The 14,440-nt window shown below is 53.9% G+C and overlaps 4 protein-coding genes across 4 annotated transcripts; 2 read left to right on the top strand and 2 right to left on the bottom strand.

Annotated features, from left to right (window-relative positions):
- Positions 1-4,966: 4,966 nt before the first annotated feature.
- CPAR01_01080 (choline-sulfatase) lies at positions 4,967-6,728 on the top strand (the record flags this gene model as incomplete). Its single annotated transcript, XM_060485370.1, has 2 exons — positions 4,967-6,531; positions 6,587-6,728. The coding sequence occupies 2 exons, from the start codon at positions 4,967-4,969 to the stop codon at positions 6,726-6,728; spliced, it is 1,707 nt and encodes a 568-aa protein (XP_060356227.1).
- A 1,113-nt stretch (positions 6,729-7,841) lies between these two features.
- On the top strand, positions 7,842-8,833 carry CPAR01_01081 (RNA polymerase II mediator complex component Med8; the record flags this gene model as incomplete). The annotated part of the gene is made up of 2 exons (XM_060485371.1): positions 7,842-7,981; positions 8,104-8,833. The coding sequence occupies 2 exons, from the start codon at positions 7,842-7,844 to the stop codon at positions 8,831-8,833; spliced, it is 870 nt and encodes a 289-aa protein (XP_060356228.1).
- Positions 8,834-9,627: 794 nt separating this feature from the next.
- On the bottom strand, positions 9,628-11,196 carry CPAR01_01082 (uncharacterized protein; the record flags this gene model as incomplete). The annotated part of the gene is made up of 1 exon (XM_060485372.1): positions 9,628-11,196. One exon carries the CDS (start codon positions 11,194-11,196, stop codon positions 9,628-9,630), a length of 1,569 nt encoding a protein of 522 aa, XP_060356229.1.
- A 2,222-nt stretch (positions 11,197-13,418) lies between these two features.
- CPAR01_01083 (uncharacterized protein) lies at positions 13,419-14,007 on the bottom strand (the record flags this gene model as incomplete). The annotated part of the gene is made up of 3 exons (XM_060485373.1): positions 13,419-13,635; positions 13,687-13,847; positions 13,966-14,007. 3 exons carry the CDS (start codon positions 14,005-14,007, stop codon positions 13,419-13,421), a joined length of 420 nt encoding a protein of 139 aa, XP_060356230.1.
- Positions 14,008-14,440: the final 433 nt, after the last annotated feature.

Below are 14,440 nucleotides of genomic sequence, written 5' to 3' on the forward strand. Positions count from 1 at the left end.
GGTGGAGTTGCAGCAATCCGGTACAAGATAGACAGACGGCAGAGGAGTTCACCACAAAAGAGATATGTGAAGAGGATGGGATCAAAAAGGTACATGAGACATGGATTGATGGGATGGAATTGAGCACGCAAGCGTGTCCGTCGCTTGTGGGATTGGGGGCGTGCAGGATAATCTTTTGTTGCTTTACTCATGCCTCTGTATCTCTCAATAGGGGTTGCATGAGACGGGAATGTTTGAACTTGGGAACCCGCATATTTGAAGGGGTTTTTTTATTGACAAAGCAAGGCGAGGGTGGGCGGTTTCTTGTGTTTACATTCGTCTTCTTCTTCGTCGTCACATTATTCTATTCGAGATCGCATTGCGGGGTGACGAAAATTCAATCGATTGGAGGTTGGGGGGGGGGGGCAGGGGGTGAGAAGGGAAGCACTGAAGGAAGCAGTATTGCTTGTAGGAGTATATATGAGCAAAAAAACAAAAAGAGAAACCACACTGTTCAGACGGATTAAGGTCAATGAGGTTGTGCTGGTGGGCGGAGAGGACAGAGCGGGATGCTTTGGGAAGTTGAAGATGTAGCGGGATAGGAGTGCGATGCATGAGGAAGATTCCCCGCCAACACGTCTAGGTTGGGTGTTCATGTGTAGATAACTTTTTCCCTTTGAAATGATATACCCCGCATTGTTAAAACTCACGATGGAATGGTGGTCGCTATTGTGCCGCGTGTAGACGACCAAGGCGCAGCATAGCCTATGATGTTTCCGAGTAAGTGGTGGTGGTGACGACGATGCCGATGCACGCCCAACAGAAATCAACACATTAAAAAAAAGTCAAGGTATCCGTAGCCTCGCGGGTGTCATGGAGTTGGGGAAGAGTTTTTGGTCCCGTGGTCTCTCGTGTGGATGCCAAGAGCCGACGGCGAAACGCGATGAGTACGGTCATGTGAGTTGTTTTGATACTTCTTTTACACAGTAAGGGGGCGCAGATAGAGTCACGGGATCCAAAGGGGGGAAATCATAATGAGCTTTCCAAGCAAGGGAAGCGTGTCCTGTGTCATGGTGGTGTATGCATCTATCAGGTTGGTGGTGTAGTTTGTTGGCAAGGAAAGATTGATTGAGGCACCATTTTTGCGTGGTGTCTAGGACATGGGGAGGCGTTGGCGTTGAGATACGGGAGATATGAGGGGTCCACGGCGGCTGAGCGGGGAGACGACGATGTTCTGGCCGATCATCGATCGTGTGCCTCTACCTCCGATTCACGGGGCCGGTTGGGCGCCTTCTGGTGTGTCATTGCGGTTATCAGTTAAATGCGTGGGTTGCTGGCACTGCGCACGCGTGTGATTGACAGTGTATCAACGAGGGTGCAGATAGGCAAAGCGGGACAAGGTCTAGGTGTGCTCGACGCTCGCGGGCACACGAAAGCGCTTTTCGCCGTAAATTAATGTGCTGGATTGTTGCATGTCTTGTCAGCCTTCTCGACGAGGGAAGGTTGATTTGTTGTTCGCTGTTGGTTGGTGCGCTGGTGAACGTGACGTTGTGCTCCGGAGGGGGACCCCTGGCCAATGTCTCAGCGGAAGCAGGACGAGATGTGATTCGAGGGTCTTCTTGGATGTTGCTGCACGGTGTGCAGATGCGCGACGTTGACTAGAGCCTGGAGAGGAGGGAGGGGGATTTGTTTTGGGGTCGGGAGCAGCTTGGCATTGTTTGTATGCCACGAGTGGCCGCGAGACCGTCGACGGGATGTTCGGGGTGGAGGGGCAATACGCTATCCATTGAGATGCCAACCTTGGACGCAATGAGCCGGAGGGAGGGAATCGACGATATGCGCCAGTCATGCAATTAACGGGTGCGGAGAAGAAATGTGTGTGATGGGCTGGCTCAGATGATCACCAGTGAGCGAAGCGCACGACTCAGCCGAAAACGAGCTGGTTCGCCTGGTGCAACGTGGAGGCTGACCAACCTGAACAAACGCATGGTGGGCGGGGATGCAAGGCAAGACGGAAGCGCATGGGAGGAAAGGAACGGATCGTCGGAGGGTTTAGTCCTCGCCCTTGCTGGGAAACCGGAAGAAAGGCCCTGATGTCTGATGCTGATGCTGAAATGCTGCGTTGCCGATGTTGATTGTTATGGATGAAACGATAAATTGAGTCGGAATCCGCAGCCTAGTTGATGAAGCAATACTGGAGCGCAATGATGTGATTGCGGTATGGCTTGACCGGGAGCCGGGGCCACACCACCGGCGGTAAGCATTTATAGAGTATTACAGTCACTCACTGGTGCGTTGGTGCGTGCACCGGTGACCAGTAGATGCGAAAGACACATCGTTCCGGGACGGAGACGTCTAGACTCTAGAAGCGGTGCGAGGCAAGAAGATGAGCCACGCCCGGAGTAGGAGACCTTATTCCGATGGCGTGACCGGCCAGCCATGAGGGTAACCCCGCAAATGCGGGGTGGGAGCCGGCGGGAGGTCGGAGGTGGACGCCATCACGACATCTTCTGAGCTCGTCGATAGTGGAATTGTAATCTGGTTGATCTGCCAGGAGAATACGGATACGTGGCCCCTTAAGAGTGCTGTCAAGATGGCGCCGCCTTGGCATGGGGTGCAGATGCCAGGCCCAGATGAAAAGGACAGCCGAGAGGTGGATTCAAGAGCCAGGCGAGTCGTCGGTTGGTGGTTCCGACAGTCCCTCCCCGTGCCTGTCCAAAATTCCCCATCTGGAATCTGGAGACTGGAGAAGTGCCCCGTTCGCTTCGGTTCGCAACCACGGTGCTGGTGTTTGTGCCCTGCATTCGTACACGGGGGTCTGGGCTAAAATAATTGGGTGTATTACACATCACATGTGTGTTTGTAGATGTTGCCTTCCGGCTGCACGCACACTCTGGGTCTTGTATGAATGTGCGTGATAACTTGCGTCGGACCCATCTCGTCTCAGTGTTTGTTTCTCATGCTTCGGTTCGGTGCCTTTATCAGTGGAGGTCGTTGAAGGAGGAACGGAGTCCTCCGTAAGTTTGTCGCGTGCGTGCAGGAATGGCATGCCCCCGTTGAAGCGACCGTTATCGAAAGAATGTTCCCTTGGGCACACCAGGACCGTCCAATCGTCCAGCTAATCGGAAGAAGGCCTGTCCTTGGGTTGAGCGACGCTTATGCAGGTTGCGAGCAGGTCTTTGGGTAAGTGCCCAGCTGCAAGAGGGCGATTGGGGTATAGTCGACGAGATCCAGGGGTCCAATTAGCAGGGGACCAGCGAATGGAAAAGAATTTGTTATTCCCGCTTGAAGCATAACGAAGCTTGTTAGTGCTCGAGGAGTCTAGGGTGCCCCTACCAGTCATCACGAGAGGCCGAGATAGCACAAGAGTAAGACTAGCCGACCCATGCCCATGCTCAATGTTCGAGAAGGTGTAGCTGGCCATTTGGGTTTCCGGCGCTGTGTTTTCATTTGTCGTGGGACGTGTTATTCACACCGCCAGCCATCGATTGTCGCATGGAGTGGCTCGGGTCCAACGGTGAGAGAAAAAGCGACTAGCCTTATCGCGGAGGAGCGTTGAAGGGTGATGCAGAATGGAGCCGGATGGAGAAGAAATTGCTTCTTGTGACGCGGATACGGATCACACCAGCATGCAGAGCTCATTCATTGACAAGATACAGAATGTAACGACGAGTTGATGTTGCCGCCATGCTGACAAAGTGTTTGAGTGGCTGGTCGGTGCTTTTGCATGGGCTATTTCGCAATCGGCTGATCGGAAAACGCCATATTTTTGACGCATTGCGGTCGACCTGTCTTCCTTGGATAGAGTCACAGACTACGCAGGCGTGCCAGGTGTAAGCGTAGCGACGAGCTTAAGGTAGTGTGGTTTAGAAATTATAATGAGTTATCCGTATCATTGAATGGCGAAAGGAGAAGAAGGTGGAGGAAGCAGAGTTAAGGCGGTGACTAAACAAGTTTAGTAAGGTGGGTTGGAATTGGATGGCTGCTGTTGCTGTCTGACAGTTTTTTTGGGTGATGACCTACACGGAGTGCACGGTAATAAGGTACCTACCTCCCTTCCTTCCTTCATCATTGGATCGATGCCCGGAGAGTGAATTTGTTGAAAATGACGGGAACGGGGTCCGGGCGATCCTGCTGTCCTCTGCCACCCACATCTGTCATTGTCCCTTCACCCCGTTCCTTCCCGCTCATCGGCCACCTCACCGTATTACTCCTGGCACATGTGGCCTTGCTACCTTACACAGTAGGTACGGATACTAAGTATTCCAAGTCGCCAAGGATGGGTGGGAGGAAAGAAGCAGCTGGAGCCCCGTGACATTGCATGAGTCGGGGAAAGCCCCACCGTACTGCACAAGCCACTTGGGCACCTTCAGGCAATGCGACGGGGTCTGGGGTATCCTTATCTCAAGTACTCCGCAGATCCCTCGTTTTGTGCATATGCAGTGTCTGTGCATTGGCGTGGCCCCCGTTTGGCGTTTGGCGTCTGGCGCTGCTTCTCCTTGCCTCGCCCTCCTGTCCATCCATCCACGCCCGTCTTCTCCACGTCCCGTCGTCCCTTCCTATCGGGCTCCTAGGGCCATGGCCCATGGCTGGTCCTAGGTAAGGCAGGTCGACTGTCGAGGCGGACGGGACTGCTCTCGCTCTCTTCTCTTGGCTCACTTTCTTAAAGGACGCTTCCTCCCACATGAATTGTGATTAACTTCCTTCTCTCTTTTCTAGATCATCCGGAAGACTCAATCCACTGCGCTTTCCTCCTAATCACTGACCATCCCTTGTCCTTGGTCACTTATAAACTTTTCAATCACTGCTCACCATCGCACTTGACGCACGAGCACACATATTCACATCGGCTCTTTATCAGCCCTCTCACAAGTCACAAACATTTTCCTCCCACGCAACCAAGGATAACACCACAACCACCCTCTCCATCGAACTTGCTCAAGTTTCAATAAACAAACCATACTCGAGACCATTGGCTACAAGCACAATGGCTCCCGATCTCAACTCACTTCCCTCTTCGCCTCTGGCGCAACCCGCCAATGGCAAGTCTGCCCACGGCAACGGCAATGGCGCACCGAGCGCGAAGCAACCCAATATCCTCTTCATCATGGCCGATCAATTGGCCGCACCCCAGCTCAAGATGTACAACCCCGAGTCACAGATCAAGACACCAAACCTGGATGCTCTTGCCGCTGAGTCTGTTCAGTTCGACTCTGCCTACTGCCCCTCCCCGTTGTGCGCACCATCGCGCATGAGTTTGATCACCGGTCTTTTGCCCATGAAGATTGGTGCTTACGACAACGCCAGCCAGATCTCCAGTGAGATTCCCACCTACGCACACTACCTGCGTCTGAAGGGCTACCAGACTGCGCTGGCAGGCAAAATGCATTTCATCGGGGATCAGCTTCACGGCTATGAGACTCGCTTGACTAGCGACATCTACCCCGGTGACTTTGGCTGGGTCGTCAACTGGGACGAGCCAGACACCCGTCTTGAGTGGTACCACAACTCCAGCTCCATCCTCCAAGCCGGCACTTGCGTGCGGAGCAACCAGCTGGATTACGACGAGGAGGTCATGTTCCGCTCCACTCAGTTCCTCTACGACCACGTCCGTGAGGGTCCCGAGAAGCGCCCTTTCGCTCTCACCGTGTCTTTGACTCACCCTCATGACCCCTACACGATTGAGGACAAGTACTGGGATCTCTATGAGGACGTCGACATTGCTCTTCCCAAGGTTCGCATTCCCAAAGAAGAACAGGATCCCCACAGCAAGCGTCTCATGAAGGTCTGCGATCTTTGGGACTATGATTTCACCGACGACCAGATTAAGCGGGCTCGCCGTGCATACTACGGCGCTGTCAGCTACGTTGATGACTGTGTCGGAAGACTCTTGTCCGTTCTCAAGAAGTGCGGTCTGGACGACAATACCATCATCGTCTTCAGCGGCGACCATGGCGACATGCTCGGCGAGCGTGGACTGTGGTATAAGATGAGCTACTTTGAGTCTTCCGTCAGAGTGCCGCTGTTTGTCCGCCACCCCAAGGACTTTGAGCCCCATCGTGTGGACAAAAACGTTTCTACCCTCGACATTCTCCCGACGCTGTGCGATTTGGTCGGCACGAAGCCTGCTCCTGGTCTACCCATGGATGGTGTTTCATTGCTGCCCCATCTTCAGGGCAAGACTGGCCACGACAAGGTCTACGCCGAGTACACCGGCGAGGGCACTGTCAGTCCGCTCATGATGATCCGAGAGGGCCCTTGGAAGTACATCCACTGCCCTGCAGACGGCACCCAGTTGTTCAACCTCAAGCACGATCCGCTCGAGCTGGTCAACCTGGCGTCATCCAAGGCTATTACCAGCAAGCTGCTGGACGAGGAAGCCAAGGCAAAGCTTGACGAGTACAACGCCGAGACAAAGGCCAAGTGGGACTTTGATGCCATCACCGAGCAGGTCTTGCAGTCTCAGCGCAAGCGTCGCCTTGTATGGGGCGCTCTTACCCAGGGCCAGTTCACTAGCTGGGACTACGACCCCGTCGATGACGGTAGAATGAAGTAAGTTGTGATCCTGGCATAATGAACCGCCAGACTCAATACTAACATCTGTCAGGTACATCCGCTCGCAGATTCCTCTGGACGACCTCGAGCGTCGCGCTCGATACCCGCCCGTGGACAAGTACGGTCGGGAGGTTGACCGCGCCACAACCGGTCACAGGGTTCTTCACGACCAAGCTGGATCTCACGGCCAGTAAATCTTTTGCATATTTATGATGATAACGACACCAAAATGCATGTCACAGGGGCGTTGGGACATATCATTTGATTTACAGCACGCGATATTTTTTCTATTCTTTCTCGCAGATATCCGCAAGGCGATCAGGCGCATGGTCATGATCTTCAGGACAGACCAGGCGCCCTTTGTATATTAGCTTTCAATGGGGCCTAGGACATGAATGCTCAAGAATTAGCACATAAGCAAGTTATCAGTTGCATTGAAGGACCTGTCTCAATGAAACGTGGCACTCAACCTCTGAGGATTACTCATAGACCATTTTAAGCAGCTCGCTCGTCGTCACGAAATCCCGAATGCCTCCACTTGGCGTGCTACTCCCATTACGCCGTGCTCATTTAATGGGACCGCCTTGGCTTTTCTAACAAGGTGAGTGCTTTGCCACGTCGCTAGCTGTATTTGAATATCTTATGTCAAGCATGCAAACCCGAAGCCAATTGAGTGTGGTCGTTTCCCCGTGACCGGGAAGAGCCTCGAACGAGTCTGAGGGTGAGGGGTCGTCTGGTCTCCCTTGTATGCTTACATACCTACCTTCTACCTTGCTAACTTGGGAAAACCGAGAGGAATCCCATCCCGCGTGGCCCCTGCTCCCGGCCCTGCATCGCTTTTTCAGCTGGGGTTTGCGCCGGGCCAGCGGGGTACGCGAGGTACGTGCTGACGCCGCGATCGCTGCCCACACCCCCGTTCGACGCGGAGCTCCTGGACCCATTTAAATTACCCCCGGGCCGAGTGGATTGGAACGTCACTCGTACCTTTTCTCCCCTCCACAACCTGGATAGAGGGAGCTCAATTTCCGGTAAACTCTCAACAAAACCACACCCACGCTCTCTACTCCCGACGACGTCGAAGATTCAATTGCGCAGTCGCATCTCCTCACGACACAACTCATCCAACACCTTTTCCCCTTCTGCGACTCGCTAGGCACTCAACAATCCCCGGCGCGTCGAGTCGCGTGAGCCGTGCGACTTCCATCACCCGCTACGATCCCCAAAGAACCTCTACTTTTCTCCGATCTGCGACGAGCCGCACGAAGACGAAACAACGCACGAAAAAAAAAAAAAAAAGACCACGGGCAATGGACAAGCCGAACGCGCTCGGCATCACGGCCGATGAATTCAAGGCAATTGAGCAGACGCGCCAGCGTCTGTTCCAACTCTCCAACAGCATCCAGGGTCTGCGGATGGACGTCTTGAAGAGCAACCCGCTTCCTCCCCCGTAAGCTTTCCCCCCCCCCCCCTCCTTCCTCGTAGCTCCACATCCATCAAGACACACGATTCAAGAAAGAAGGAAAAAAAGATTTCTAGACGTGCTAACATTTTGCGCCACGACAAAAACAGAGCGTCCCTCCAAGCACAATCCCAAATCCTCCTCCGCAACCTCCAATCCCTCCTCGAGACCCTGACAGAAAACACCCACGTCTTCCAGCACCTCCACGTCTTCCCGGACGTCGCCTACCCGGGCCGCGTGCACGAGAACATCCTGCTGCAGCTGCTCCGCAAGAAGCTCGAGCCGGGCGTCGAGGAGTGGGTCGAGCGCGGGCGGGAGACGACGCGGGAGCTGCGCGGCGGCGCGAACGCCGCTCCTCCTCCTTCCTTGTCGGACGGCAGCAGTGTTGGCATTGGTGGAGGGCCTGGTATTGCTGGCGGACCTGTTGGTGCTGGCAACGGCGGCGGCGAGGCCCAGCTCGAGGCGGTGTGGCGCGACGTGCGCGCGTGGACCGTCGAGCGGGTGCAAAAGTACGTCCTCGAGGAGGCGGGGGACGTGTACACCGAGGACGAGCGGCGGATGGGGGTGGAGAATGTGAGGACTGGGCTGAGGAGGGGGCTCGAGGAGGATGACGAGGATGACGATGATGAGGACGAGGAGGAGGAGAGCGATGAGGAGGGCGGCGGCGGTGGTGGAGATGGGGACGTGGTCATGTCTGGGCAGTCGCAGAAGAAGAAGAAACCGACAAAGCCGACGGGCCCGGAGCCGGAGATGCTCTTCTGGTTCGAGGCGAGGGGCGATTTCGACTTGCCGCGGAACGTGGACTTGCTGAGTCAGGCTGGTATGAAGCGTGGGCGGTGAATGCAGGGGATCAGGGGAAGCGAGGGAGGAGGAGAGAGGGTTTGATTGAAGAGCGGGATCGATGATACCCGGCCGCGACGACGGCTTTTTTGTTTTTTTCTTGGTGGGGGGGGGGGGACTTGCGATAGGAAAAAAGACTTCAGGAGGGAGTTTATGGAGAAGAAGAAAAGAGACACCGGAACGGCAGTGAAATCATTTGGTCAATTAAAAAAGAAAAGAAAAAAGGCCAGTTTTTGGTACTAGAATATCTCCAAAGAGGGCTTTTTGCGCATTGCATGGCCCAAACTTCCATCGCCCACAAGCTGCATGTTGCCTAGTTGTCAATTCTCCATCATGTTCTTATCATTTTAACATGTTCCGATCCTGCCTTCTCCTTCCTCCTTCTCGACCCTTATCTTCCGGACTATGACCTCCAGAAGATTGGACAAAAATGCCCTCCTCTCTCCTTCGTCGTTCGCTACCACCTCAGTGGCGATCTGGCTGAAGTTCCGAAGGTGCGGGCTTTGGGAACGCGCAGGTCATGTCTCTGGAGGAGGTCGTGAAGCTTTTGACAGATGACTTTCTCAACTTTGTTTGGGTGTGATGATCAGTAATTACCGCCAGCGAACGAAACCTCCTCGGATACTAAGGCTAATCTAACCCCCCCCCCCCCAACCCCCTTTTTTTTCTTCTTCTTATTCTCTTACCTCTCTTTTTCTTATCTCGTTGTGTCGACTGAAGACATATGCTAGTCCTGTCTAGTGTGACATGTTTGAACTCCGTGGCTGCTCCGCGCGATAGTAGTCTCTATACTACTACCACCGCAGGCCCTGAGGGGCGGAAGAGCTTGACATCATTTCAGTCAGAGAGGGCGTGAATGCAACATGGCGATCAGAGAGATAGCCAGATTTGATGTCGCTCCACGACGGCAACGGAGGAGAAGGCTGATAGGTCTTCTTCTGACGTTCGTACCAGTGGAATCTCCAGTGATCTACGCTCCATAACCCCTTCTTCGCGACCAACTTGAATGGCTCCGTGTCCACAAAGTCCCCAGTGCCAAAGTTGCAACGAACTATGGACGTCCCGTCGACGATTTCTTGCATTACCTGCGGGAACTTGTCAAACAGATAACAGTTGTTATAGGCGGGGAAGAAGCCGAGTAACGGAGTCCTCTGGGTATTTCTCCTCATCCCATACGGCTCTGACGGAAGGGCGCCGCTTTGGAAACATTCTTCCATCGCCTGCTGCCACGCAGCATCGCGCAGAACGACAGTCTGGAAAATTTCCGAACACTGCGGCTCACCCTCTCCATCCAAGACCAACGTAAATGATTTGGCGGGCATACCGGCGGGGACGAGTGGCAATACCTCAATAACCCAGCGGGCGACGGCGTAAGAGATCTTATTAGCGTCTAGACCGAGATTGTAGTCTTGGTGTGTCCGCTCACCAAGTGCTTCCCCCGGCAGATGAAAAAAAGCGTTCCGCCACAGGCTGACACGTCGCTCTATCCGCAACTCGGGATTCTCTTGACAATAAGGTATCAACCCCATTGCGTGACACTCGGGATTTGAAACAGACTCCTGATCTTCAATCAGCACGATGTCCCTCATGTGCGCTCGGGTCGCAGGCGTATTGGATTCCAGGAACCGAATGGCAACAGCGGCTGCGGAATAGCGAAACATGGCACGTCTGGCGCATTCAGGGCCCATCCAGAATCTTTCGAGACCAAACTTTCTTATTGAATGTTTCCCGCCGAGCGCATCCATTATCTGTCGGAGATCATGTTGCCTTGGAATGGTCCAAGGGTTCGGCTCCATATCGAGAAGGTGTTGGGTGTCATTTATGTTGTATGAGAGTTCCGTGAAGTCGTCATTGAGCCGATGCCTGTCATTAGTGCTTAGAATGGCTCGCAAAGCGAAGCGTACGAAATCTCGATAAACGGAGTGAGGTTCACCCCATGGGCCTTGCCTGGTTGATATGCCCCACGAATCATGTCTGATCATGTCGAGAACGGGCGTGAACTCTGGGAACGCCCCCGATATGTCATCATATGTATCATCCCAGAGAAGATGCTGTGAACAGTGAAGTGCATTTTCCAGTTCTTCATTTAGCATCATGGTGACGAGATCAAAGTCTCTAGCTCTGTGGCGTTCGTCTGGCGAGTAAAAGGTTGAAACGGTAATGGTGTTCGCTTCCAGTGCAAGGCCCCTCATTTCGTCGGCAGCGCGCTTGCATGTGTACGCGAAAGCCAGGTCGATTGGTCTGCCCAGGGCATCTCTGAGTTTGTTGGTTTCGGGATTGAGGACATAGCCTCCGTCGGACATGACGTAGAGCTGGTAAATGATGTGCCGCAACTCTCGAGGGAGGTGAAAAAATGTAGCCATTGCGAGCTCCTTCCTCCCGATTACGTAGGAGTCGGGTCTGTGTGACGATTGAAGAAGATGCCAGGCGGATGTTTTGTATCGTGGGGGTTTGCGCAGGGATGAGATGCTAGCGGTTGTTGAACATGGTGTTGGGCGGCGACAGGCACGACGGGGAGAGGTGGAAGGTATTTAAGCGTGCTGGGTGGCCCGGGGTGGTCAAGGTTCGCAGGTGGGGATGGCACAGCGGAGAAAGGCAGCCAGGCAGGTAGGTACCTTGTGGTCCCCTATCTTACGGACCAAGTGCACCCGCAGAAGGCAGTCACGTGGCGCATCTGCCTAACTATGATGTTTTCCACCCTACGCCTGACAGAACGCACCATTTGCCCGCACGATATCTTTTCAGAGCTTAGTCACAAAAAGATACATTTCTGAGCACCTAAATGAGGACTTTCGAGGAGTTGGCATGCATGTGTAGGAAAGTGCCATGGAAAGTAAGGTACCTAAGGTACCTAAGGTGCAGAAAATAGGCAGGTATATTATGGAAAGTACCTATGTACCTTAGTAACCTGAGGCAACCTTCGCCGGGTCATGCATGTACCTACGCGCCTTCTGCCACTACTTTGTGCGGGCAAATGTACATTCACTGGCGGCAGTGGGTCGCGCGGCGATGTATGTAGCCCACTATTTACTGACTTGAGCCTACCTACCTTGAGGTACAAGGTACGTTACCTACTGCACTCCGTACCTACCTACCTCAAGGCAAGATAGCCCGAAAACACCAGTTACTTCCGGTAGGTATCTCAGGCTGCCTGCCCAGCTTCCACTGACAAGAGATTACTTCGCTGTGGGCCTACGGTAAGGCTTGGCTGAGCCATGGACGAGACCGCGGTGCCGCGGTACGTATTCCTACTCACTGCAGGTAACCACGACACTTGGGGAGTTCCTCGCCAAACAGCCAAATTTAACCGCCCCTCAGGCACCTTGGTGGCCTGGGCCATAGAATCCGAGCCTCTGAATAAGGAGTACACCTCTTAGAGGTGGGTAACACAAGGAACCTAGGTACCTTACCAGTCAGTCGCCTGACGCTGGACAGCCTGAAGGATTAATGCCAAAGCATACACCTGACTTGACAATTGAGACGACGAGCGATAGATCACGGCAACGGAGGGAAAATATTAAGGGACAATTGTTTTTTACGTGGTGGTTTTTTTCCGGCTTTACAGGCGCAAAAGATCGACCTTAACGGGATCACGCTTTCAAGGGAAATCACACGATACGGTACACTTTTTAACTACACAATACGCGCAATGTGCCCCAAGCACGCGCTCAACGCAATATAGTGATTTCGATACGAAAACCGCCATGCAATTCGGGATGGGCAAGCTGCCCTCTTCGCCCAAACTCGTGTTAGCTCCATGTCTCTGTTCTTAAGAAGATAAGGGAGGGGTACGCTGCTTGCTGACGACAGGCTGAGCGACATACTCACGCGGCGGCGCCGGCCGGAAAGGTCGACGGCAGAGGTCGGCCGCAAAGGTCGGAGGCGGCCTTCTGGCATGATGGGTATTAGCAAAAGTTCATCTCAAAATGGCTGCCATTGTGCAATGCATCCGTAGTAGGGAAGTTACTCACCCTCAACCGCAGAGGTTCTGAACTTTGATGGCGACGTAGAGGTTTCCGGAGAAAGGGCCAAAAGGGCCAATATCTGGCTGCTCTTCTTCCTCTCATGTCAGTCGTTGTTTGGTGCATCATGAAACTTCCATCGTACTTGCCGTACCAGAGCTCGCAAAGATTCTTTCCACCCTCATCACTTCCAACATCACCCAAAGCTGCTCTGAGGGTGGTTAGCGTCTGCCACAGGGATGGAGTGGAAGCACTTGTGACCAATCTCCATTCAAACCAAACAAATCCACCAAACAAACCCATCAAACGAACCCACCAATACACAAACCACCACCTGGACAACTAGTCAGACAACCAGTCAAGAGATTGACCAGTTGAAATACCACCTCGTTGAGAACCTACTCTGCTGAATTATGGTTAGCTTTGCTTATCCAAACACAGAATGAAAGAGAGCAGTCACCTCCCAGCATACAGTCAGCAACCAGCGGGCTAGGACTCTCTCGGAAGAGTGTCAGTGGCATTTATGAGTATGGGGGGAAAAGAAAGCGACGAGTCTCACCCAAAGATGCCCCTCGACAGGTCCCCCCCTCTGGGGCTCGACAGATTCTTCTGACAAACTCTGGTCAGCAGGGCTCATCTGCAGAGGCGTTCTTGCCGCTAAAGGAGCTAGACATCCTCATGATGTATGGAGTGAACTTACGGGCCCCCTCGACGCCCTGGCCATCGTGGCCAACGTGGGCACGCCCAAGGAGTGGCGCAGTGCCTTCCGGCGGTGCGGAATCCGGCTGGGCGACAGTACGAACGCCGTGGACAGCCGGGACGGCACGGACGTCAAGATCCCTGGGGAATACCGTTAGTTTCTGTAGTTTGGTCGAGCATCGAGCGACTTACGGCATATCGACGCCGGCTTGGAAATCACGCTCTACGGAGCCAGAAACCGATACGGGCCATATTATGGACGTGAGGGAATATATAAGGGGTCCCCTGACCCTCGACGATAAGGAGTATGTGATGCGGGATCTGGCCGCCCACGCGGGCTGGCACCAGGAGGTCTTATGTGCGTTGGAGTGGGCGCAGCTCGCCCTCTAGACGGCTGGAACTTGGAGGACTCTGTCAGACCTGCTACTGATGCCTCGTATGGGAGAGAAAGGACAGGGCGGGCATACTCACGCGGCGGAAGGTCGGGAGCTGCTTCAACACGACTGTTAGCATAGTAGAGCAACGCAAGGAACGAGCAGGCCGCGTACTTGATGAAAGGGAGACAACGGTCGAGTCGGTTGACTGCTGCTGCGGCTCGATCCGCCAGTCAGTCAAACGGCTCGCGTCATGAAAGCACAAAGCAACGCTGGGGAAGTCCACTTACTTTTGGTTAGTAGTTAGGTATGGAGCGCATTATACCCAGTTTTCCTAGATCCGTAACAGGTCAGTGAGGCGATCATGGAATGCAAGGACTGCAAGGTCACCGAAAATCTCACCCCAATACGTAATACATGGTACGGCCCCGGCGGATTGCTCCGTCGGGGGGTGAGGGCAAAAGGGGGTTGAATTGAAAGTCTGGGCTAAGGTGTGCTACTGTACAAAGGCGAGGTAGGCTGGCAGGTCGGACAGGAATGCCGTGGCACCGACCCGGAACAGAAGACAAAGG

This window comes from Colletotrichum paranaense (genome assembly GCF_030867605.1).
Source record: "Colletotrichum paranaense strain IMI 384185 chromosome Unknown Scaffold_1.1, whole genome shotgun sequence".
Taxonomy (NCBI): Eukaryota; Fungi; Ascomycota; class Sordariomycetes; order Glomerellales; family Glomerellaceae; genus Colletotrichum; species Colletotrichum paranaense.